At 43.7% G+C, this 25,459-nt stretch overlaps 1 protein-coding gene across 1 annotated transcript in view; it reads left to right on the top strand.

The window, feature by feature from the left end:
* CACNA1B (calcium voltage-gated channel subunit alpha1 B) overlaps positions 1–25,459 on the top strand; it is a gene marked incomplete at both ends in the record, with an annotated part of 300,136 nt that overhangs the window by 136,712 nt on the left and 137,965 nt on the right. The window contains 3 exons of the mRNA XM_082327143.1: positions 1,418–1,521; positions 15,844–15,959; positions 25,308–25,364. Coding sequence (XP_082183269.1) covers positions 1,418–1,521; positions 15,844–15,959; positions 25,308–25,364 — 277 coding nt within the window. The remainder of the gene's footprint in view (positions 1–1,417; positions 1,522–15,843; positions 15,960–25,307; positions 25,365–25,459) is intronic.

Here is a 25,459-nt window from a genome sequence, read left to right as displayed (position 1 = left end):
GGGTGAGTCACTGATCAACTGACATAGATATTTCTGAAGATGTTTGCTATTTGGAGAAATGCTTGTCATGTGTTTGATCTGGAGCATGTTCCTCAAGGAAGAATTTGTGCAGATATGCATCATACTAAAAACGTCTCAGAAGGTATTTACTTGCATCAGTGCTATAAATGTTATTACCTGTAAGAAATGCTATGACATTGGTCACTCACATTGTGCATTGGTTTTGCTTGTTTATTGGGTGACTTCTGCAGAGACATTTCAAGGTGGCATCAAGTGCATGCCTGGCTGAAATAAAGCACATTAAAAGCACTTCTTTCTGTGAATCCTTCTGCAAGCAAAATTACGCTTGCAAATATGATTTGGAACAGTGACCAAAAAGCACCACAGGTAACAAGCAAAAGGCACCAATACCAGTTAGAATTAATGCATTTTTTTTGCAAGTTGGTGTTTGAGAGCACTTCTCTGCAGTTGGCCAGGTAGGTGAGCTCTGCGTTCGTGTTATTCTTTACCCTCTGCGGGAGGAGGAGGAGGAGGAGAATGTCTTTGGGTCTTGTCTTTTCTTTTGGCTTCCCTTTCCCCCTCCTTACACTCGACATCAGATTCTCAAATTGCTGCATTCTTCACTCACAAGAGAAGAATTTGTATTTTTCTCGGCACTTGGCTTCAGTAAATGGCCATGTGGCATTTTACTTTTCAGCAATTCCTTCAAGAGCTCCCTTGTGGTTGATGAATGCAGAAACTTTGTCATAAACTAAACCACCCTTCCCTCCCCTTAATCTAGACTGCTGCTTACTCAGGGAGCCTCAGACGGGTTTTGATGACAGAAGCCTAAAGTGCTGAGTAAGCAGAAGTGGAATTGCAATCACTCTGAAGATGCCTCGTTTTCTTGCAGACTTCTTGTCTTCTGCTCTGTGTGTATGCACAGATTCTGGGCACAGTGCCACGCTCTGCCTTAATTGCAGCACAGATTAAGGGAAGGCTGTGGTTCCCTCCCGTTGTTGTGTGCCTCAATTCAGATGTAAATATGACACTGATGCTCAGCACATGGGAAGTCTGAGTTGAGGTGGGGAGGGAGGATGCTGGTGTAGAAAGCCTGCACAGAGGTAGGTCACTTAAAAACATGTTTTGGTGCTGCAGAAGGGTCAGCCTGGAGCTGTGGAATGAGATGAATCTTCTCATTGGAGCTGACGACAAGTTGTGGTGTGGGCGGTGGGACAATCAGCGTGGTTCATCAGTCCTTTTGCTGGCATTTCAACTGGTGAACATAACAGAACTAACCAGTACATCAGTGGTGGACAGCCCTATGGAAACCTGAGGGGAATCAACCCTGCCCTCTGCCCTGCAGTTTCTGTATGGTGTTTTGTGTCTGAGGCAGATTAATATTTGTTTTTCTCTCTCCCTTTTATTTTGTTTCCAGACAAATGATGCTGCAGGAAATACCTGGAACTGGCTTTACTTCATCCCTCTCATCATCATTGGCTCTTTCTTCATGCTCAACTTGGTGCTGGGCGTCTTATCAGGGTAAGACACTAATGACTTGTTTGTCTCCACCTGGATACGAAAAGGGAAGATGTGCTGGTTTTAGCACTGTGGGAGGATGTAGCTGAAAAAGAGAAGATGGGGTGATAGATCACACTGTACATTGTCCCCCTTCACACGTTTCCTAGCCTGTCCTTTCCTTGCAGTGGGGTATTTCTATAAGACTATAGGATGGGGGATAGGCTGGTGAAAAATCATTAATTGAGATGATTCTGAATCCAGACCCAAGAGTTAAGTGAACTCCCTGTAATTATACTGACTTGGGCCTGGGCAGCCAACACTTACTCCTGCGTTGTCTTGAAGACCCATCAGGAACCCACTGATGGTAGTATAAATACTTCAGTGCTGGAGCTGGGCATCAAAATGTTCATAATGTCTTTGGTGTAACAGTGCAGCATGAAGAAAGGGGAAGCTCAAACAAAAGGCAATTAAAAGATCTCAGGGTTGTTGGTTGGTTGGTTGTTTTTTTGTGGTGGTGTGGGGTTTTTTTGTTGTTTTGTTTTTGGTTTTGGTTTTTTTTAATCTCTAGCTGTTTAAGCCAATGTCTGGATTTTGAGGACACACTGGTCTCTTGATGTTCAAACCCCGGGGGTCAGCCAAGGATTTGGTGTTTGTTGCATGAGAGTTTTGGGTTTGGGCCATTGTAGAGCTCAAGCTGCCGAGTTTGAAGCATAGCTGGAAAGTCCCCAGCCTCTGTGGAAGTTTGATCTGGAATTAAGAACCTGACTCATCTTAATGGTTTGCAATGGTTTGCAAGCCATGACTTTGGCACCTCATTTTGCACACAGTTTCTTCTCAGCCCATCCAGGTGATCTAGATTATATGGATCTATAAAGATCTAGATTTATTTCTGGCTCTTGGCAGCATGGGAAGAGAGAAAAGAGTTAATGCTGCTGAGTGGTAAAAGCCCTTCAGTGCTGCACCTTTGCTCTTTCTCTTTAAGTTACTAGAGAAAGAAAAATGTTTTCTAAAGAACAGATTCATGCTCAATTTTATTATTTTGTTAAGGATCCTTGTCCTCAAAGCACATGCTGGAGGCAGGAGCAGGGTGGCAGCAGTGCAGTTTTGTTTGAGGTCTGGGAGACGTGCTGCTACAAGAGAGGGTCACGGGGAAGGCTATGTCGTGCACTTTGCTGTTCCTTCAGTCCGGGAATAATGGTCGTGATCGATAACCGATCAAAGCCATTCATCAGACATCCTGTTGTATCAGAGGCTTTGTAAAGGAGAACTTCATGACCGTACTTGTCTGACATATGATTTAAAGTGAGCACCAGAGCCAGGGCTGAGTCGGGTTCATTAGGTAGTTCATCTTCCTTGTTCCACAGTGGGGTCAGCCCACGTTGGCTGAAATGATACTTGTGATTTAAAACAAAACTCAAAGCCTGCTGGCTTCTGTTCCTTTGTGCTGGATTCAAACCTGTTTTGTGACCAAAAACCTCTGTCTGGCTCTCCTGAAAGCCTCTCGTTGCTTGGGGCAAAATAAGAATATTATATAAATGTGTATCTTCTGTTAAAAATGCAGCTCTATGCATCAGGTTTCCCTTTGTTAGTGGTAAGGATGACAATATCTTCTTCACAGAGGGAAGCTTTTAAATTCTATTTTGCATAGTGGTTTGACGTCCTTAGCTGGAATAATTCCTGGGGAGAGGCTGAAGAGAATAAACATCATAGCACAGGTGTTGACCACAGTGCTCAGCAGGCTGCTGGTGGGCTTGCAGCTATTGAGCAATGAAGGAAACCGGGTATATCTGAATGGACTGGTGATGAGAAGGCACCAGAAAGATGGAAAGACCCTCTGAAGGCAGAGACCGTTGTCATTATATTCTCTAGCCAAAAGGCCTGGACAGCACTGTAGAAAAAAAAGAAATTTCTGCTGGAGATTCTTTGCATGGGTTTCTGCATGGACAAAGGGTCATTGGCAAATGCATGTTGACTTCTGTAGGGTACAGTTTCACTCAAGGACATTATGCCATCCACGTCCCAGTGACAGTGTCAGCTGGCGGCTCCTGCAATGGAGACTCTTGGCAATATCCCACATTCCTGTTTCAATAAAACAAAGTTGATTTAGGGTTAGGGGTTCTACAAATAGCCCACGAATAGGTTTAACTCAGCAATCACTCACCTAATTCTTATTTTCATGGTCTGTGCAACTCATAGCCTTTAATATTATCCTTGCTGTATCCTGGGGGTGATGCAGTGCTCTGCTCTCCTCCACACATTACAGAGAGGCAACAGCGGGGTAGAAACAGGAGGGAAACAATTGCAAAGCTGAGGTTAGGTCACTGGTTTCCTAGGCTTGTGCACGATCTTCATTACTGTCCTCTTTCACAAAAACCCTGTTGGTCAAATTGTATATTATTTTCCAATACTTTGCCATATGCATCACCAGCATTAGGAAGCTAAGCTTCAGCATGCCACTGCACCTTGGAAAGCCACAGAAAAATCTTTTACCTGAGTATTTTTCATTGCTGTTAGTTTTGAGCTATTTCCTCTCACACATTTGTGTTCCTCAGTGGATAATAAGGAAGCTACAAATTTCTGAAGTAGGTATGCAGACCCTATCACAGACTATGTCAATATAAATAATCTGAAATGACAACAAGTTATTGAGCTTCCTACTCACACTAGATTATACAGAGTTTTGCCATAACTCTTAACGGAATTTTCTGCTTTTCTGTAGGTATTTGTGAACCCATGTCAACACTGGCCAGATACCTAATATGAGTGGGCTTAGCTCCTGGGTTTATCTGAGCAGTGTAGGTAGATTGAGCGGGTTAGGATCCCAAGTCTCATCTGCTAGCGAAATGTGGAAGCATTTGCATTGCAAATGCTACAGAAGAGATGCTACCTGTTTTAAAATAAAGAGCGAACAACCTTTCCCCTCTGCTGACTCTTCTGGAATTATAATAAAAGCAAAAGCAGGGAAGTGACAGGGAGATGTGGAAATCTGTAAGTTGTGGTAAAAACTAGGTATAAAAATAACCCACAATCTTGGACCGCAGTTGATAGGACAAAAACCTCTGACTACCTGGCTAAAGGTGTAATTAAAAGCATGTTGACTCTGTAATTCAGATTAAATGAGGCTCTGCCTGCTGTACAGTGTGTCCTCACTGATCAAAGCACTGCAAGTGTTCTTGTAACTGGTTAATATTTAAATGCCTTCCCCAAACGCTGTGCTCTGCCTTCTGTTCCTTTCCCCTCCCTGATGCAAGCACTGGGGGCCAGACTGCCAGCACAGCTTGGCTCTGCTTGTGTCACCGAATATCCAGATTTTCCCAAAGATCCTAGGGCATGGGGTATGGACTTATTGCAAACATCTTATTTCTGGTGGTGCAATAGCGATGTTGGGCTCTCCTATGTCTTTGCAAAAGATGCATGTTGCAGTGGATGCCGTGCTGTACCTGCTCACCACAGTGCTAAAGGTGGGTCTCTTGCTCCCCCTTGCCAGGTTGCACATCACCAGCAAAGACAGACTGTGCTGTTCTCTAGCCGTGAATACGGTAGGATTTAGAGTTTTTCTGGAGTATTACAGTGGCCATAAGTACACAAGTGAGCTGCAATTGAAACAGCTCCTAAAATCCTAAAATAAACTTCCTTTGCTTGTTTACAGAAGATACAGAGCTCTCCAGCAGGAACACAGCATCCCATTTGCTGTGGAGTAGTGGTAATGTGGGTTTGTGTCCCTTGCTGGGGGTTTTCCTCTCTACTGTTCACCACGTATTCCCCCTGATTTCTGTTTTCCCTCTCTGGTGCTTGATCCATCTGTGCGCTGATAAAACTCAACAGCCCTGCAGAAACCAACAGAGCAGAAAAATACAGATTATTTTCTTCTGGAGGGGCTTTTATTGAGTGCCATAGGTGGTTCAAGAGAAGATCAGGACTGTATAGGGTCAGGAGAGCAGAAGCGGGAGGACATATTTCTCTCCCCTTTGATAGCATCAAGACATTTGGTAGGCTCATTTGCTTCTGCACGTGAACTGTAGAGGTCTGCCCACTTGATCAAGATGGGCAGATGCAGGGTGTGTTCTGCCCATCCACGTGCTGGGAAGCATGTTGGGGTGACTGCCCAAGGCTGATACCTCCCCAGTCACAGACACAAAAAAAGAGAAAAGAGAAATGTAAATAAAAAAAAAAAAAGGAGATTAGACAGCTGGTTGAAGTTCTGCTGAACCATCCATCCACCCAAAGGATGAAATAGGTTTTGCTCATACCAGAGAGCCACCCTTGATTTTATTTCTCTGTTTTAGCCATGAGAAGCCATTCTAGTCATGCTAACCTTGTTCGAGAAACTTGGGGCACGTTGGTTCCCAGAAATCAGGGTAGCATTTTGTAAGTGCAGAGTGGAACAACAGCAGTAGCAAAAATGTTTAGGAATTTGTGTCCATAATATAGTTCTCTTGAAACATCTTTTTTGCATTGACTGCGGTGGGTGGTGATTCTTACTTGTTAGATTATTTGTAAACTCTTTGCGACTTAGGTAGTAATAAAGGCATCCATCACAGAGAATCCAACCTTTCCATAGAAAAAGAGATTGGCTGCCTCTGGTGGCACCATGGGAACGTTCTGGCTCCAAGTCATGCCAAGAAGTGTTGACCCCAGATGCCTTTCAGTTTTCCCTAAATACAGGGTTGTTTGCTGCTTGGGATATCGTGGGATTTGGCTTCAATTCTGACCAGAAAATGCCCTATGATGATCCTGATAAATTTTTTATTTAACTCTGTACATGGTTCTGCAGTTTACAGTGAGAAGGGAAAAAATACCCCCCATTGAACTGAGAAGTCCTGACCAACGCTCATTCTTTTTCTGACTTTGTGCTGTTTTCTTGCTAGCAGGCTGCAGCCCTCTGCCATCCTGCTCTGGCAGCTGTTGCCACCAAGAGCTGAGCACCCATCTCCATATACACCTTAGCTTCCTGGTGTTCCCTCCCTTAGCAGTGATTTCCAATGCTGTTTTTCTCATCCTGCTGCTGTTCCCCTCCCAGCCCTCAGCCTCCTCTCAGACTAGCTAGCAGCTTTCTTCCGTGGGCTGGTGGGATTATGGAGTTTTCTACTGCTTGGGTGTTGTGCTGGGTATTAATTTTGCCTGCTAATGAGCTGGATGCTTCTGTACAATACATTTGTGACTCTTTTGATGCTTTGGATTACACAATGCAAAGAGGATAAATGTTATCATGGGATGCTATGAGGAAGATGATTTAACTTATTTCAAGGCTAAGTGCTTTTTGGCACTGTTTCACGCAGCGGTGGGGAGTGGTGAGGGTGGAGACAGCAGGAGTGCTGGCCAGAGAGGGCAAAGCACTGTGAATGATGCATTTGAATACTGAGAGTCTGTGTCTCTCAAGTGTTAAAAATGCTGCTCGTTATGTCCTCAAATATTTATGGTGAAGCCTGAGGTATTTCCAGACCAGCCAGTAAAGAGTAATGATCTTTCCTGAGGTTTACTCATCTGGCTGCAATAACAAAGTGTGGAGAGGCACTGCAGTGGCCAGTTTGCATCTTCCCTGTTTAAGTATTACCATAATGTGGTCCAGACCTGCTCTGTCCTGAGATGTGCAACACCTGCCTCTTGTTATATGAGACCACCTGGTGTAAGAACTGCAGGGAGACATTTTGAACGGATGCAGCATCTTTGTGACAGCAGGAGCCTGGCAAGGGATACAGCTACAGACTGTGCTGGCACCTTGCAGGCGAACAAGGGTCAGGGTAAATGGCGCTTTAATTCTTCACTGTTGCGCCCTGTTTTGAGCAGTCTGCGGCATGGGGTGATGCTCTCTGGGCAGTCCCATTAAACACTCTCCGTGTCGTGTGCTCCAGTCTCCCTAGGAGTTATGTGTTTCTGTTTCTGACCGTTGTACCTTGGGTCACTGAGGCTTTTGTGCTGTTAGAGCAGCTCCCTGGGAGGAAGCACAGCCCCATCCAGACCTCCTTGAACTGGCTGTCTCAGTGACTTGCTCTGCTGAGTTTCATGACATGTTTTCCCATCCTGAGGATTTTTGCCAGATTGAGATCGTATAACTTCAGCCTGCAAGACGTGCAGAGGCTGGAGAAGAATCAGGCTGATTAATTTGTCATAATGGCAAAGCGTTCTTCTGTCCTCCTTCTCCCTCATTACGGAGACAATCATTCATTTTCCCTGCAAATTTGTTCCAAGTTCACTGTTACCTGCTGTGATCTGACTTTGGCTGGTGTTAATTATTTGCAGCAGAAGAGCTGCATCATGAAAAGATATGAGATTCTGCTTGCTTTCTCATTGCTTTTAGTTTTTCCCCAGCCTGTGCTTAAAAAGAAGGGGAAAGACAGGGCAAAAATTTCTTTTTCTCTCCCTGCTCATCAGCCTTTTTAGCAAAGCCATCATTGCAAATAAGATGTGGGAGAAGCACGTGTGTTTCTTGCAGAAGGGGTCAGTGAGCAATGACTTTCCACGTGAGCTTTGTCTCACCAAGCTAAATGTCCTATCGAATGTGGATCCTTTGCTCCTTTTGTGGTTTTGGTTAGTATAGGAGAGATGGACTACCTTTATTTGCCCTTCTGTTAAGCCACAATAGAAATTAAAGCCTGTAGTATAGAAATGATACATAGGAGACCTAAATTTGAATTTCCTGGGGCCTCTGCTTTGACTCTGGGGTGGAGACTTGATGAACAGAGCCAGAGGTTCATCCATCAATTGCAGTAGGCTGATACTCTGAGATAAATGGTGCTTTCTAATTCTTTTTTCTCGCTTTGTTGTTGCCTCCTTCGAGCCAGGTTTGCCCAGCTGTGGCACTCGCAGCATTTCAAATCGGATTAGGTGGAATCAAAGTGAAATCGGCACAAGCTGAATGTAAAGACAAAAGGAAGGAAGATGCATTGAAGGCTTCACCTCTGTGCTGCTCCTCTTCTCTTTCTAGAATTACAAGATGTATCCCATATCTGGCTTGCATTTGAAGCATCTTCCTGCTATGTTCAGTGATAAAAGTGACTGTGAAGCCTGGCTCGGTGCTGAGAGATCAATCTCTAAGTGATACTTTCATCCTTTATCAGCTGGTTGAGGAGAGCTATTTTTTCCCCCCTCTTTAGAGCAATGAGGAGGAAGCAGAAGCAGCTCTAGCAGTGCAGGATTGATTGAGCCAGTCCTTACTCCTAAGCAGTGGATATTAGGATGGGTTAAGCAGCTCAGCCAGCTGTGTCTGTATGTTTGGGCTCAGTCTGGGAGAGATGGACATGCCCCCTCAGGCCATGCCCAGAGTGATCTTGGCTGGCTGTACCTCCAGGTGAGATAGAAACATAGAACACTGTGTGTCTTTGGGATTTTGTGCAGCTAATGGGACAGCCTGGGGTGGATGATGAGCCACAGAGCTTTGTCATCTTCAGCGCTAAGAAATCTCAGTCCTCCCCTGGGCTTTCCTTGTTTAATAACAAGGTTCAAAACTCTGACTTCTCAGCAAACCACCTTTATGGACAGGAAAGCAATATCTTAGAGGTACCAAATGTCACCAGCATAAAGAAATTCTTACTGATGATTTTCCAGGTGAATCAGTTGCTTGGTTTCATCTCATTTCAGCACTTTCCAGTGTGATCTCTCTGTGCCCCTGGGATGTGCTTTCTTTCACCTCCCTCAGATTTTCTTCTTGCCCAAATGAGGTGCATTTCCATGCTTTTTCTTCTTGTTCCACATGGGTTTTATAATCAATACACTTTTGCTTATTTGCTCAGTGGTGACCTGGGCTGATTTTTAGAGGTATTTAAAACCAGTGATCTAACAATACTCTACATGCATTTCTATTAATGTTTTCAAATCAGTAAGTCAGAAGCATCAAATTATTTTTAGTTTTGCCTGCAGGTTTCTCTGCACTTGAGGATTTTGTCCGAGAATGAGAATCACCATACCTTGACTCATCCTGAATTCTTCCTGGGGCTTACTCTGGTAAACATATCTGATGCTATGGTAAAGAAACGTATGTCCTTGCTGATCTCTCATTTTGTTTGCAGCCCTTCTGGGTGCAAGGTCCCAGCTATGGGACCAGCTGAGCCATGTCTTCTTGGGTTTGCATCTTCCCAGCTATAGGCCATGACGCCTCATGTCCAGGCAGCTGGAAATTGCACTGCTTGTCTATTCACTCCTGGATTTATTTAATATTTTTCTTTCCTAAGCCAAATTTGATTCTACCCTCCGCCTATATTTCTAACTCGCCAGCCTCCACCCAGGTTAGTGCACTGAAGGGAATGATGCTCTCTCTCCTCTCACTGGTCCCTTCCCCTCACCCCTTGCCTCCTGTGTGCTGCTGTGAATAATTCAGGCCCTGCTGTGGCTGCCTTTCCTCCTCTCCTAGAGGAGCTTTTGTGAGAAACACCAAAGGGCATCATCCCTGCAGGATTGCTCTTCTCCTGCCTCTGCCTCCCTGGCAGCCCCTTTCAGGCTCTCGGAGCCATGTTGTGGGCTGCGGTGGATCCTTTAATCTCTAAGAGAGTTCAAAGCATCACTGGTGCTGCTGTTGATGATGGTTCCCCAGTGACGGTGCACCCTGCTGAAGAAAAACGCTTCAGGAATCAAGGGAAGGTGGTGTCTGCTGTCGCTGCTCAGATCCTGAGCTTTGCTGTTGTGCTTCAGATACCCCCCTTCCTATCTGGTGTCCTGCCTGCCTCCCTCTGCAGTGCCCTAAGTCACCACAGCACCCACAGGAGGGGTGAAGATGCTCAGCAGGTCCCCAGGCTCTTCCTGCTTCTGCGTCCAGGACGCTGAGCACCTGCTTTTCTCGCTTTCCACTCCCCACTGTCTGTCTTGCTCCTGCACTCTCTCTCTTTCTTTTTGCTAGGACTCCCTCACTGTCTCTGTTTCTCCAAGAACAGGTTTGCAGAGGGTGAAATAAATGTTTAGCACAGCCAAGGCTTTGTGCCCTTAGTTGTATGAACAGTTACAGTCATAAAGGTGCTGGGCTTTTTTGTTGCATCCAGCAGAGGCTTCCTCTTATAAAGGATTTACTGTTCTCCAGGAAGACAAAAGACAGAGATATGAACCTGCAGAACAAATTCTTTCCCTGGAGCAAGAATCTGCTTTTCTATAAACACATGGATGTTGAGGCGGTTAGTGAATGAAATGTTAGGAGTATTAACTGGATCAGACCCTGGTGAAGCAAGCCGCGAGGGGTTTTGCAGGACTGTGTATGAGGTAGCAAACTCAATCACACAAGTATTGCAGGATCTGCAGAATGGCAGGAGCACAAGGAGCGTTGGCTCAGCAGGAATCTGCCTATGACGTTATTGTAACTGGCTTCACCCAAGCAGTTGGGATTTGGTTGGATTAGGACAAGGTGGCAAACCCCAGCATCGGAGAGACAGGAGAGGGAAAGGAAAAAATTAACTGAAGGCTCTTTCTCTGGTTCCTTCTCACAGTTCATTAACCAAAATAAATGGTATGAAATGGACTTCCACCTTTAAAATGCAATTAGGTGTTTCTGCTTGCATGTGGATGCTCTCAGGATGCAGGGAGGTGTGTGCGGTCCCTGTGCTGATAAGTTACCCAAAGGTGCTCTGGTGGGTCTCTTAAGTGATGTACGGACCCTGAGCAAGTGGTTGCAGCCTGCCAAGAGACTTGGTTTTACTGAAAAATACAGATGGTATTACATTAATTTTACCTCTTTTATCATCCAGCGTGTTCATATGTCTGGGATCCTGCAAGTGCATATTCTTATTTCTGCAGTCTCTTTGCAGCCTTTTATGGAAATTCCTACCTCAGCGTTGCTCTTACTGAAGGCTTACTGAAAGTTAGGTGGATAATTGGCACCAAGTTTCTTTTGAGGTTCCTTCCTCCCTGATTGTAAAAGGTGTGGACTGAAACCAAGAGGAATCTTTAACGCTTCACCTCTCCTCAACCAAGCAGCCCCTGAGTAGTACAACATGCATGATTTTGTGCCACCGACACTCTTCTGGCACGTTTCCCACAGTGATGCTCCTCTGACTTGCATGCCAGGCAGCCAGAGGAATTCCTGTTTTCCATCTTCTACCTCCAGCCTGTCCCTCGCTGCTCCTGAGTGACATGGGCTGCTTAACAGGCTGCTGACAAGTATCAAGTCTGTTCTTGGGCACTGCTCCACATTCAAGCAACAAAGCTTACAAATTAAGCCTCCTGTCTTGGCCAATTTTGTTTCTCCACCTGGATAATTCGCTTTGGCTTGGGAGTAACTCAGTCAAACATCTGCAGTCCTGGCTGGTTCCTTCGCCAGCAGATCACCCACTTGAATTATCTGGCTCCTATCCATTCTTGAGGGCTGCATTTCTCCAGGCAGGACTCTGTCCCTAGATGTCACATACCATCCAGGCTCAACTTTGCTCATTCCTTTGATGTACTTGGACTGGAGATGAAGTCAATCCTAAAACTGACTGGGTTTTTTGTTTGTTTGTTTGTTTTAGACTTAAAATTCTAAAAGTCCTTTATAGCTGCTTTCTGGGAGTCCTTGGTGGAGTCCTGAGTTCTGTGCTTCTTTCTGCTCACTCTGAAAACAGCGCTTTAGATTCAGTAGATGAAGGCTGTTCTCCAGTTTTAAGATCTGAGATTTCATGAGATCATGTGTAGCTCAGTGGTATTGTTCTGAATGAGGAGCTAATTACCTATGTTGTTATCTGGAGCACTATTAGTGGTAGCAATGACAGTGATGCTATATCATCTCTCTCTGCCTTTTCCCTGAGTGGGAAGCATTTCTGTCTGCTTTCTAAGCAGAAAACCTGAATTGCGGAGGTTTAATGGTATGATCAGTCTTGCAGCAGGCCTGCTGTTGCTGGCCCTGGGACTGTGCCATGAAACCCAAGACCAGGAGGCGCATTACATGATACTCCATCTCAGCTCTCTGCTGTCACATAGGAAAGTTAATCAGAGACTCAGGGGATGAAGACTGTGGTTTGGTGCTTTGTTTTTTGTGTTTTGGTTTGGTTTTTTTTTTTTTCCCCTTTTTGGTTGCTGTGACAGTATTTTTAATTTAAGTCCAGCACAGATAAAGTACTTGTAAGAATTTCATTGGTTTATAATCTTTTACTGACCCTGGTGGTTACTCATGAGTTGACCTTGTCTCTTTTGTGGCTGGGGGGGCTCTTGAATTTCCCTGAAGTGGCTATTCCAGTGCATATTTACACTGAGATTTATTTTACTCTTCCACCCACCAAGGTGATAAGCAACAATCATCCATTTTCCTGGTGACTTTAAGCACCAACCACTCTTGAAAAGAAAAATGTGACAACATTGAGCTTGACTGGTATGGCATATGGCTTCCATGATGAATGCTCCTCCTTTGAATTCTGTTTGTTCCTGCTGTCTCTATAGAATCAGTTATTCACAACTGGCATGTTGTAAATAAAATGCATTGTAGTCATCTACCCAGGCAGAGCTCGCTTCCTCCAAAGCGGTGTCTCCTGTTGCTGTGCTACGGGTAGGAGTACTGACCTTTCAGCATTCCTCCTCTTAATGTTTCCCCAGACAGTGCTGAAAGATTAATATTTTGGGGAGCTTTTGGGGCATATGATGGTTGATGAGAGACAAGGATGAGAATGGGTGAACATGTCTCAATAGTCCTCATTCCTGAATTGGCCATACTGTGGAGGACCAGCTATGAAGAAAGTCCTGGAGGTAAAGTTGGGCAAGAGGCAGCATATTTCCTGCTCAAGTTTCCTTTCTGGTGATTTGGGAGATTTTTGCAAGTCAGTGGCATAAATAGCAATTATGCTGAATAAAAGAAGAAACTTATTTACTGCTACCAAACATTCCCATGGGACTTTCTGTGTTTTCATTTAGAACTAGCAGGAAAACTTCAGCTGAAATATTTTTAGATGAAATATGGCATTTTGATAGAAATTTTTCCCTTGTTCTTTGAATATACTCTGAAATGTTGTTGAAAAGCTCTCAAGCAGAATTTCTGGGAGTTTTCCAGTTGCTGCAAATGGGGGAATATTTCAGTTCCTGAATGGTGATGAACATAGTGGAAGAGAGACACACACGTGCTTTTATTAATACATTTCATAAAGAAAAGCACAGTCTTTTGACCAGTTCCAGCTTCATCAAACCTCTCCTATCTCCTGGAGATAGGAGAAAGGGCAAGCGATGCATTCCGTCTCCAGGAAGACCATAAATTGAAACTCTCCAGTCTTCAACCTGTTCGATTTTGCTACAGCACTGTAGCACTCAGAAGACAGACAATGAGCAGAGACCCAAGGTGCTGTCTTCTCCTGGACATTACCTTCCCAGCTTCTACAGCAGTGCTGAACCTGCCAGCTCCAAGGAACAGGAGGGTGCAGGTGGCTTTAACCTCAGAAACATTCGTCACTGGTGTCTTGCAAAAAGTGTGCATGGCTGTACAGAAACTACTGAAGGTTTGCATCGTCACACGTTTAAAGTTGAGATTATAGGGACAAGTCCTAGGTAGCTTTTAATTTCCTTTGGCCAGATAGGAGCTGGCAGAGGATGAAAGGCTTTGCAAGGAAAGCTCCCCCTTGCCTTCTCCTGAGGGATGAGGGAGTGGTGCCACAGCTCACCTGCCATCCTTCCTGCCTGTTGTGGTCCTTTATGAAACTCCCCACTGGGTGTTGCCTCCTCCATCCAGCACAGCCTAGCTCTGGGAAATTTGCGGTGACATGAGTCCGTAACGCAGGAAGCGTAGCCCTTCCACGTCTGGCAGTTTATAAATGCATGTTGTCACCTTGTGCTGTCTGATCTCATTCCTCCCTCTCCAGAGAGAAATCAAAACTGAGAGGAGGTCCGTGGCCCCGACCAGCAGGCACTGAACCAAAAATGAGAACATTAAAAAGAAAGAGGGAGAAAATCGGCGATCCAGCTGACACGTGCAGGATGCCGAATCACCCAGCAGACACATGCTGAATGCCAAGGAGGAGCTGCTGGCTCAGGGCAATGTTTTGGCTTCCTCTGTTTCAAGGATGGGGTCATGGGCTGTGCTGTCAGGTGGGGGACAGGAGAGGGGAGTCAGGAGACTGGGATGTGCTGCCAAAATAAAGACAACGGCTCAGCTGATGGCAGCTCTCATATTAGTGGCTGGTACCGGTGCGCGTCGCAGTGCTGAGCCAAGTTCTCCCTGCAGTCCCTTCTCTGTGGGTCAGACAGTCCTGCCAAATGAAGCAAAAGTGTTGGATTTGAAGGGTAAAGTGTAGACTGTGAATATAAAGCTGCCTCTGGCACTTGCAGCTCCTTTTTCCCCATTCTTCCTGCCATCTCCTGCTCCTCTCTGGCTTCTGAAATGCTTGTGTGGGTAATGAATGGGTGATTAGGTGGGATTTTAGTCAAGAACAGTGGTTAACTGAAGTAAAGATTTCAAAATGTCAAGCGAGCGAGCCAGTGGTACACACGAGGGACAAAAGCCTGATCCCATGTTTAACCATATAGATCAGGCTATTGTGGGAGTCACTCCAGTCTGTGCTCAAAGCAAGGGTTTGCAGAGCCTGGTTAAGAGCTCCATAAATGGTAGCTGGGCATGTACATCTCCAGGTGGGGCATCAGAAACTTCCCAGAGGTGATATGAATTACCTTGAGGAAAGTCTCAGTGTGGGTGTCTTGGGGATGGTGACTGCACTATTGTCTCAGCATCATTTCAAACTAGGCAATAGGATGTACTTGGACGAGATTTTTGCAGTGGCTGGATGAGCCTTACTTTCGGACTCCCCTGTACAGTCCTGTTCTAATGATTTGATGTCAAGATACTTGCTTTCCACGTGATTTTAGCAAATAGCAGGATCATTGTTACCCTCGATTCAGAGGGAACATCTGGGCTATTTTGCCTTGACCCCAGAGTGTACCCATCCTTGCTTGTACGTCTCGTTTGACTTGTGTTTGTCAAAGTCAGCTTAAACCTGGGACAACTCAGAGAAAGGCTAACGGGGAAGAGTAGATCTCTTCTAAGACAGAGAGACTGCTGGTGCCTCTGTGATATAATATTGTGCTTCTAGAGGAAGTTCTGCTCTGGGATGAGTGGTGTGGAGGGATGGAGGACAGTTTTTAGTGCTGGGGATAATAATTTGTATTGCATGACTGGACAGGTGTATGTGGTTGTGTGTCAGGATCTTGTTATAATGGATATGGTGTGGCCCCAGAACAGAAGTGTGTGCACGTGGCAGTTTGCAGTCCTATTTCAGGATGAGAGAGGCAGAGAAACAGCTGAGCTACAATCAAAATAGTGTTTTGCTGGACAACAACATGTAGCGTGCTGTGGTTTCCACTCACTACTTCTGTCATCAACTTCACAGGCTTTGTGAATGCAACCTGAAAGACGAAAGAAGGGCTGCGTATTTTCCCTGACCATTTGTGACATGCATTCTTATTCTTCTCTCTCTGTAGTGAATTTGCCAAAGAACGAGAGAGGGTAGAAAATCGTCGGGCTTTCCTGAAACTCCGTAGGCAGCAGCAAATTGAACGCGAACTAAATGGATACTTGGAGTGGATCTTCAAAGCAGGTAAGGCAAGAGATCTCCTGATCTTGGCTCAATATGTTTTGTGGCAAGTAGAGTCTGATGATGACACAGGACAAGGGCCCCAGAACTAGTCCTCGGTGTTGCTGGCCATCGAGGTAACCCAAGACTAGAGAAGGCCCAGCCAGCACTCATTATTTTTGTTGGGCTTGTTTCTGAGCAGTCACACTAAAGATATTGCAAAAGATCTCAGTTTGGTTAAGCAAAAATAAAGGAGCTAGGCCAACTTTCTTTATTGCTGAGATCAAAGCAATTGTCTTAATACAGTATAATATAAAAAGTGATACAGTGCCCAAAGTCTCCACAGCGGGGAAACTATTCCCTTATATGAGTCATTTATATTTTATTTACTTTCCACCACAGCTGTTTTATAAGCCTCTCTTGCTATGATGGTAAAATACACTGGAGTGTCATTTTTATGAGCTACAGAGATCACTTTTGTGAAACTCACCCCAGCACATATTAACATTGCTTTATAACTATTATAACTGAACATTGCACTTTATTGCAAGTCGTGAGCAACTTTAACGAGGACCCGAATGCACTAATTTAACAAAAAATAGCATGCTTTTCTTTTCCTTTTTATCAGACTGTAAAGATTACTAATAACCTTTCTGTGTTATAGGGTAGCTGATATATGTACTGACAAAACCACAGTGCGCTTCATTCACATAGCATCAAGAAAACTTCTGGGGCTCATTTGTTTCCTTGCTTGCTTTTCTGAGAAGCTGAAACATCTGAGTAAAGTGAAAATGTCTCTTAAAAAAATGATGGGGAGAAAAAGAAGCGGTGGTTTCTCAAATAGTGTTTCAGGTGTCTTTCTAGGCAGGCCATCTTCATCCTTGTCCTTTACAAATGTGGAAACTGAGGTCCAACGTTATATAGTGACTCACCTGATGTCAGCCAACGGACCGGTGGCAGGACTGGCACTCTGTGGTGCTCCTAAATGGTGGGCTGGCACCATACTAAAAGCCCTGTCATCATTCCTTGTTTTGAAATCCATACTGATGCTGGAGGCCTGATGTGTTAAAATGTGCTTGCACAAGTGAGTAATTTGATAGTCACAACAGCTCATTGCAGCACTGCACATGCATAAGCTGCGTACACACCAGCGGCCAGACCGTCCTGTTGCTATTCTGTGTATAGTTGGCTCTTTTTCTGGGTTTACGGCTTCTGCTTTATGTGCACAACCCGGGTGCCAGTATTTGAAAGAGCATTTTCACATGGCTCCCGCTGCTTTGCTTCTGCTGTCTCCTCTAAAGCGCTCTGCCAGCCTGCGTGCCCAAGGGTGCGGGGCTCTGCCCTGCTGCAGGTCCCCTGGGAGCACTGGGGAGGCTGCTGCAGTACCTCCCCGGAGGGCAGTGGTCTGGGCATGAGTTTTGACAACCTGGCCAGAGACAGAAAAGATTGGAGCATTAAAATGTAAAATAGGAAGAAGTAGCTGCAGTTTATACAGTGGTTTGAACCCATTATTTCCCATAGCGCTATACAGAGTGACAATTGAGTGCCAGTTGTATTGATGGACTTTCATTCACTGTGACTGCTCAACAGCAACTGTCCTCTATTAGGTAACCACATTTCATTCTGTGGTTCTTTAGGATTCAAAAAAAGAATCATTCACTTTCCTTTCCATTTATAATTTGTCTTCCCATTTGTTTACAGCTTTTGTGCTGCCTCAAATTCAAATTAATTAATGGTTTATCCAGTGGCTGGAGCAGAGTGCACCATGGTTCTCCCTTGGCTCTCCTGCCATCTTGCTTTTAAGGCTCTCGTGATTTCTTGGTCTCTATATCCTGGTCTCCCCATCAGTAAAATAAAGATGAGAATTCCCTTGCAGGGATGTGGTTGTTTCATTTCATTTTGGTGACTGTTCTGCCAAGAAGAGTTATGTAGAGGTCATTAGCTGAACTCCTCTGAAAGCTGAGGTGGAGAAGTTATAAAACATACAGCCAATCTCTCCTCCAACTTTGCATCCCTGTGGGAATGGCTGGCTATTCTATATCTGTGTTGCCAGCACTGAGTAAATGCCACATCAGTACAGAGTGAAACTGCTCTAAAATGCCCATCTTTTTATTTTGTCTAATAACAGAAGATCCAGAAGGTTTTCTAGAACAGGAAATTGTATGCAAAATAGCTGAGTCAGGGAATAATAAAAATATTCTGTAAAGGTATTGTTAGAAAATACAATAGGAATATAGAAAAAGCTTCTTAGTACAGCTGAATAATAACAATAATTAAAATCAACTTAGCAGTGTTAGTAAATCTTTGAATACAAAAGGTAGTGTGAAGGCTAACCAAAACAGAAAATCGAGTGTTTAGAATTCAGGTGCTGAAATTTGGGACTGTGCCGTCAATGGCGATTTCCTATTCCTGTTTAGGAGGCCAGGATTTCAGCTATGAAATGATCATGAATTTCCGACCTAGATAATCAGTCTTCCTTGTCCAGGACCGTGTGTGGGACAGTGGCCAAAGCAAACTGCTTGGGTGGGGGGAGGAACACAGCCAGGGAGGACGGTCACAGACAGTCCAGCCTGTACAGAAATCTCTTGCAGCCGCCCCAGGCAGTGAGATGTGATAAGCTGTTTGCACAAAAGAAAGAGCAAAAGCTCTTGGTGTTCTGCTCTAATGTAACTCTGGATTTTGTTATTATTTGTACAAGTATTTAATTGTTTTTAAATCCTTCTAGCATCCTTGACCTCATTGAATCTTGTAGCAAGGAGTTCCACATGTTAACAGTTGGCTTGATTTTAAAAAACAAACCAACCCACCAAGCAGTATCTCCTGTCCTCGATTTTAAATACGTTGCCTTTCTGCAGTGAGAGGAAGAGCTCAGGAGCGCACTTCGTATTTCTTTTTATTACTTTTCTTTCTCTGATCTCTCTCTACCTTGTTTCATCTTATTTTTTGTGCTATAAAGCATGCAGAAACAATCTGCTCAATCCCCTCTCTTCCCATGGAAGGCTCTTCAGGCTTCTAATATTTATAGTATCCTCCCTGAGCATTTTGTTTGTTCTTGTTTTCTCATTTATTTCGATGCAAGGTAGGAAGAGTGGAAAGATGCATTCCAGTGATTCATAAAGTGGCATCTTAATACTTAATCTGATTGGTTTTGCTCTGTAATATTTTACATATTCTGAGTAGTTGCTGGAGCTGGAAAGGAGGTTTCCTTGTTCTCGGTAGTGCTCAAGTTTTTACCTCCAGGGCTGTAACTGGTTTAGGACTAAGGAAAGTATTTGAGTGACTAATATTACTCCTTCATCTGTACATTACCTCCCATTTGTCAACAATGATTTTAAATTAACATTGTGCTCATAATTTATTGACCACTCTTGAGTGTCTTTAATGTTTCTCACAGCCTTCTCTGTTCATAATCTAAACAATATTATATTACCTCTTGCTGTACATATTGCATTAAAAAGGTGGTTCAGATAAAATTTTGGGGTTGTTTACTATCAATCCTTTCTTATACTGTAAGTGTAGACTGTTTAGTCCTCCAGAAGAAAACAATGGGTCTTTGTTTTCTACCTCCTAAGTGCCGTCTGACTCAAGCGTCTTCCAGACCTGATCTAATGACTTGTCTTACATTTGTGTTGTAAGAATGAAACCTCTTTAATAGCCTGGCTCTTGAGTAACTGACTTTTACATTTTTCTTTTTTTGTGGTGGTACTTCTAAATTTTTTCCAGTGATAATATAAGAGTATAAAAAGGAAGCGAATATTAATAAAAAGTGCTTGTGAAGTTTTCAGTGAGGTACCTTGGCACAGCTGAAAGATTTTGGTGCCAGCTCGTTATTGATAAATCACCAGAAGCACAACTATGTTTGAAACTGAAGCAAACATAGCTCAGGCTGTTTTAAACGTGGATTGTTTAATATAGTCAGCAGCATATCTGCTTGAGGGATCTATACCAAGGTGTTTTAAACAGTGACAACCTTAATGTGCAAATACTTGTGTGAGTTATACTTAATACAGAAAGCCTTAGTTGACTAAGGGCTTAACAAATACCTTCTTAAAGGGTTGGGGAATGAAAGAGAAAATTATAACACAGAAAATGTGCTGAAGTGCTGAATTTAGATGTGCATGACTTGGAAAAAAAAATCAAGCCATGGTCTGACCAATTTCCTTAGAGTTTGAATTGACTTTTTTTCGCTTAGGATTATACAGAGGCCAGGTATGAAGTTTCTAGCTTTACTTATTTCTCAGGTGTACGTTGAAGAATGAATACATAGCGTAGTCAGGAGGGTTTAAATATTTTCAAATGAGATAACAGATAATTTCATGTAAAATTCCCATATCATGAGGCCAAGACTAAGCAAGGAAAATTGCAGCTCAGTAGAGGCTTTTCGAGGATGTCACAAAAAAATGTCATGCCACCTTAAATGACTTATAAATCTGTGTCTTCAAATCAGTAAGATTTTCAGTCTTATAAAACTAGTGCGAGTTACGAGCCAAAAGCAATGATCAAATCCTATCGTTTCTTGCATCTTGTAGAATTGAGGCCAGAAATTCATATGGTCGTTGCCATGTCAAGCTCATAAACATTGACTCTCTGTGTTATTTAGAAGCAAACTGTATGGATCAGTTACAAACAGATCTGTAATCTTAAATTTAATCTTGAAGAATGAAGTCAGCTATCTGTTTTTTAGTAAATTCTTTAAAGGGACCAATTCTTCCCACCACTAGAAGTCAGCTGATGTAGGTGTAAAAAGCAATGCTTTGCACTGTGTTCCTCCTCTGGGCGTGAGACGACAATTCTCTTCCCCAAACGCCTCTTCTTCAGTTCAACCAATATTCAAATAAAGTCTTGCTGGTGATGAGCAAACTCTGTCCCGTTCCACCTGCTGCATGCTGGGACAGGCTCTGCTCTTCATTTCATATTTTTGTTGGGCTCTGTGCAAAGGCAGTAGCAAGTCAACTTGAAATTTTGCCTTTCAGAGGCATTAAAAAGTGGTGAAGCCAAGCAATGTAATCCATGCAAATGATTCTGCTACTGCTGCTTTCTCCATTAAACTCCTCAAAACTGTAGCAACTATTAGGCTGTCAAGCTGCATTTCCAATGGAGAGCAGAGAGCTAGAAGTTCTCTGCACACAGTAAAGTGCTTATAAGCCTACAAATATTCTTTTGAAGATGTTTCTCTTATCTTACAAGGACATGCATGATTTTGAAAACACTTTGCTCAGAGACTGGAAGTCTTTCAGTTCAGAGCTAATGAAGTTGCATGTCTTTTGCATTTTAATTCTTTCCAAGTCCATCTCTTTCACACAGCACTGATTTCGAGTGTTTCTTTTCTCCTGGAGTAAGCAGGCTTTGGGAATGTGTTTAACCTCTCTCTTCCAGCTCACTGTAACTTGAATGCCATTCCTTGACACAACAAAGCTTTATGAACCACAGGTTTCAGCTTTCTGTAGAAGAAACAGAGCAACAAGCCCCTTGATACAGCTGGGAAAAGACACCACATCAATGAAAAAGGGCAGCAATGTGTGTGAGATGGCAAGGGAGGATAATTGCCAGAAAGACAAATTAGAGTTCCCCATGGGAGTGTGACAGCTTCTTCTAAGGGATGCATTTTTATTCACTTTTTCTGTTTAACAAGTCTGAAGCTTCAGCAGTTAACTTCCTTTTTTCTAACTTCTGTTGCCTGTTGAACATGAGTTATTTCCTGTAATCCACTCTTCTTTTGAGCCCACAATGTCCTATCTCCCCATGCCAAAGAGAAAGAGAAGGGGCACCATGGTTCTCTGCTGCTTTGCCTGTATTGTTCAGCTTGCCAGTTCCTCGGTATAAGGTTTGCCTTTATTTCCAGTCCTGTAACAAGCTGTGTGTTGTCTGTACTTAATGACCCGCAATTAATCTTACTGCTGAGACACCTCTCACTCTGATATCCTAGCGAAGCCTCTGTGCCTTTCTTTGGAGGCCAGAAGTTGCTGATCTGATACTGTCTCTTTGTGGAATATTTCTTCTAATGTAGAGGCACTGTTGTTTGGAGGTTTTTCAGGTGTCCTAATTATCTTCTTCCAGTCTCTGTGTTACAATGATGACTAAAGGCAATGCAACTTCTGATCCTCTGCTTAGGATGGTGTATGGTTAAAAAAAAAAAAATCCTAGCAATGACGACTAGTCTGCTGAGCAGGCTTTAAAAACTATGTAAAACTATGTAAAGCCCCACTAAGACAGATGTGGTCCTTTGGGTTCCCAGAGGATACAAGACAGACAGGAGTGACTATCAAGGGAGAGAACAGGGGAGCAATGGTGGAGGGGAGTCAGGCTTGAGGGAATTGCATAGGTGAAAACTGGGGTTTGTTTGTTCTAAGGGAACAGCAAAACTGAGCCCTGGTGAGGTACGTCTATGGATGGAGATATGTTTGGGCACCAACTCGGGGCCCTGAATTTGGGGTAAAGGCTCAGCTGGTTTGCAGAGTTGTCTTGAGTGTGTGCTTTGTAGGTGAAGATACATTGATATTAAATTGTCACACCTGACAAATTCTGAGGTCCCACTGGCATTTATCACTCTGGTTTCTGAAACCTCAGTATGGCTAAACCTTTCATCAGTCTGGCCATGGGAACACAGGTGACACTGGAACATTGGATGGCATCAGTACATCATTGCAAATCATGATGATAATGTATTCATACAGTTCACAGTCCCCAGAGGTGATCTGAGGACTCAGGATTGTTCCTCCCCTGCTGCCCAAAGGACAGTGGAGAGTCATGACAAATTTATTACAGGAACATGCAAAACAAGAGGCTGCTCAGAAACCGGGGAAAAGAACAATTTCTTTTTCTTCTCAGAGTCAGAAATCTTTGAAAGGAACCAGTACAGTTATGTTCTTCCTGCACTGATACGAATCAAGTGCAGAACTGGGCTTCCAGCTAAGCAAATAGGCTCTTTCTTTCCTTGGAGTGTTTTAATTTTTTTTAAGAAGACGTGACTGAAATCGACAACCCTCAGAGCACTGACCAGCAAGTGTGTTGGGTCCGGCTGAGATCTTCCTTCTGCAGGCACAGCTCTCTTGCATTGCACCCATCTGGGTGTAGCCCCTGAAGAACAGCTGCCTGTCTCCTGACCTTTGCTAGCTCATTACTTTTATTGCTCACCACCTGCATGGCAGGGTGTCTGCTCCCTGCAGTAGCTTGTATTAGTCGATTTAATTACTAAATGCGTCTAAAAGTCAGCTTCTCTTTCTGGGAGTGGCAGAAGAGCTCCTCTGGAATGTGCTTGCTTTCCTGTGCTTGCTCTTTGTCACAAGACCTAAATGTACACTCCGCTCCAAATGGTTTTGAATTTTTACTGCAATTTGCTAGTAGGTAGCATAGAAAAAACCACATCTGTGTTGTGCAGAGGAGCACAAAATGGAGAATCCCAAAGTACTGATTACTGACCTAATCCTTGGATCCAAAAGAGTGCAGGCACATCTGTGTGACGCTATTGACTCTACTAGTAGTAGGACCTAGATTTGTTTTTATGCATAGGTCCTGCACAGCGATGTGGGTATATCACCTTCAGATATAACATAAAGCTTTTAAAACCACACTCCATAAGCAATGTAGGCTTTGAAAAAAATCTATAGGAAAATGTCTACTGTATTAGCGGCTTGAGCTCATGCTGCTGCCAGCACAGGTTTGCTTTGTGTTTCACATTTGCAGGTCCTTTGTCCAGCTGCCTTCGGGAAGAGGTCTCGATATCTAAGCCATCCTCTCTACATTTTTAGGCCAGTCTTGTTCATTATAAATTGTTATTTAACTCCTTCCATATTTTTAGCCCCAAAATACCAGTACAGCTTTTCCCAAGACAAGACTTTGGAAGAACCTTTTGGTTTCTGAGGTGTCTCTTTGAGAGAGATCTCTCTTGAACTATCAGAAAAGCCCATTTCACCTGAATTGTATTGGCTTGTGGGTTTTTGGAAGGATTTTCATGCATTTTAAAGTTGTTAGCTCACCTGACATTTTTTAACCCTCTCTGAGCACCATGGCTTTCCTTACCCTCTTCCACGTCTCTGGTGCACTAGTTTGTATTTTCTTATTTTATTCTCTTCTGCTTGGGTTTCAAGTCTTCCTCAGTCCCGAGTATTATTTTCGAACCTTCTCAGTTTGTTGTCTTGTTACTGTATCACTCTCTCTCTCTCCCAGATGGTTAATAAAGAGATTATATAAGGCTTGTGCGGTAGTGCTGATCCCTCTAGTATTCTTCCAGACAGCTTTCAGCTACACACTTTGATGTCTGGCCTGTGGCTTGTTTGTATGTTGGGTTTTGTTTTTTTTTTTTTTCAGTTAGCCTTCTAGGCTGGCTTAAATGGACTTTAAAGCAAAATTTTGTGGGAACATAGTATCAGATGACTTAGTAAGATCCCAAATTACATCTATGCCAAACATGTGAAAGAATTTGTCATTTATAATAATACAAGGAAGTGTGCGGTTTACCAGCTGCCAACTCAATATTTTATTTGCTTTAGATTGTCCTTTAGAAGAAAATCCGTACATAATTTTATAACAGCAAGCTAAAATCTGTGGTTCAGACTGTACGAACTGTATGGATTCAAGTATTGGCACAGCGTGGTGTGTACTGCAAATTGACTGGATGATGACATTTGCATTGTGAAACCCCAGGAAATTTGGTTGTCTTTCATGTAAATAAAAATGAGTCAGTTTTGGGGGGTTGGTTTTTTCAGTGTTTTCTGAATTCTTTTACTGTAGGAAAGTATAAACTTATGTTTTGGAGATGGGCTATACAGCAATGGAAAACCAACAGTGGCAGTCTTGCATGTATTGCACAACCTGAACGGTGCTAGCCAGAACTCTCCCGTGGCTACTTTGCTGTGGGTGCTGAACCTTGTCTTACCCTGTGCCATGAGACAGAGATTCACTTCCCCTGGGCTGGAGTTCTGGTCTTATTGATGGAGACAGAAGAGCAGCAATGGGTGCAGAGCATCTTTCACTCCTCAAACGGTGTCTCCAACGTGGCTGGGCATAAGGGATCATCCTCTGGCTTGTGGAGCCCTGTGGTCTCGCTTGGGTCTGGAGGAAGATTCTTGCTCTCCAGATAGCTGGGTAAAGGAACTGGAGGGGGTGGTTCATTGGGAAGAGGAAAATCATGGAGGAAGTGCTACAGACTTCCAGTAGCTTGCCTGTCCTCCTCCCCCTCTGCAAGAGGGGCCTGGGGTAAGAAACATGACTCTCTGAGCCATCCCTTACTCCACAGACTTGGTGTAACTGGGTGATACAATGGTGTAAGGTTGGTGGCAGCTGGGACAAATGCTTGCTACATCCAGCGCAGCTGGTTTTAGAGCGAGGATGTGATAAATCTGAGGTTGAACCGTGTTATTTTTCCTTTTACAGAGGAGGTCATGCTGGCAGAAGAAGACAAGAATGCGGAAGAGAAATCTCCTCTGGACGGTAGGTCGTTTTGCTGTGCAGTTTTCCTCCTGTGATACGTGAGAGGTTCACCTGCTGTATGCTGACATGGCTTTCCATTGTAACCAGGAGAGTGT

Source organism: Platalea leucorodia (genome assembly GCF_965183815.1).
Source record: "Platalea leucorodia genome assembly, chromosome: 15".
Taxonomy (NCBI): Eukaryota; Metazoa; Chordata; class Aves; order Pelecaniformes; family Threskiornithidae; genus Platalea; species Platalea leucorodia.
Note: the sequence above shows the minus strand (reverse complement) of the source record. Positions and strands in the feature narration are given on the sequence as shown.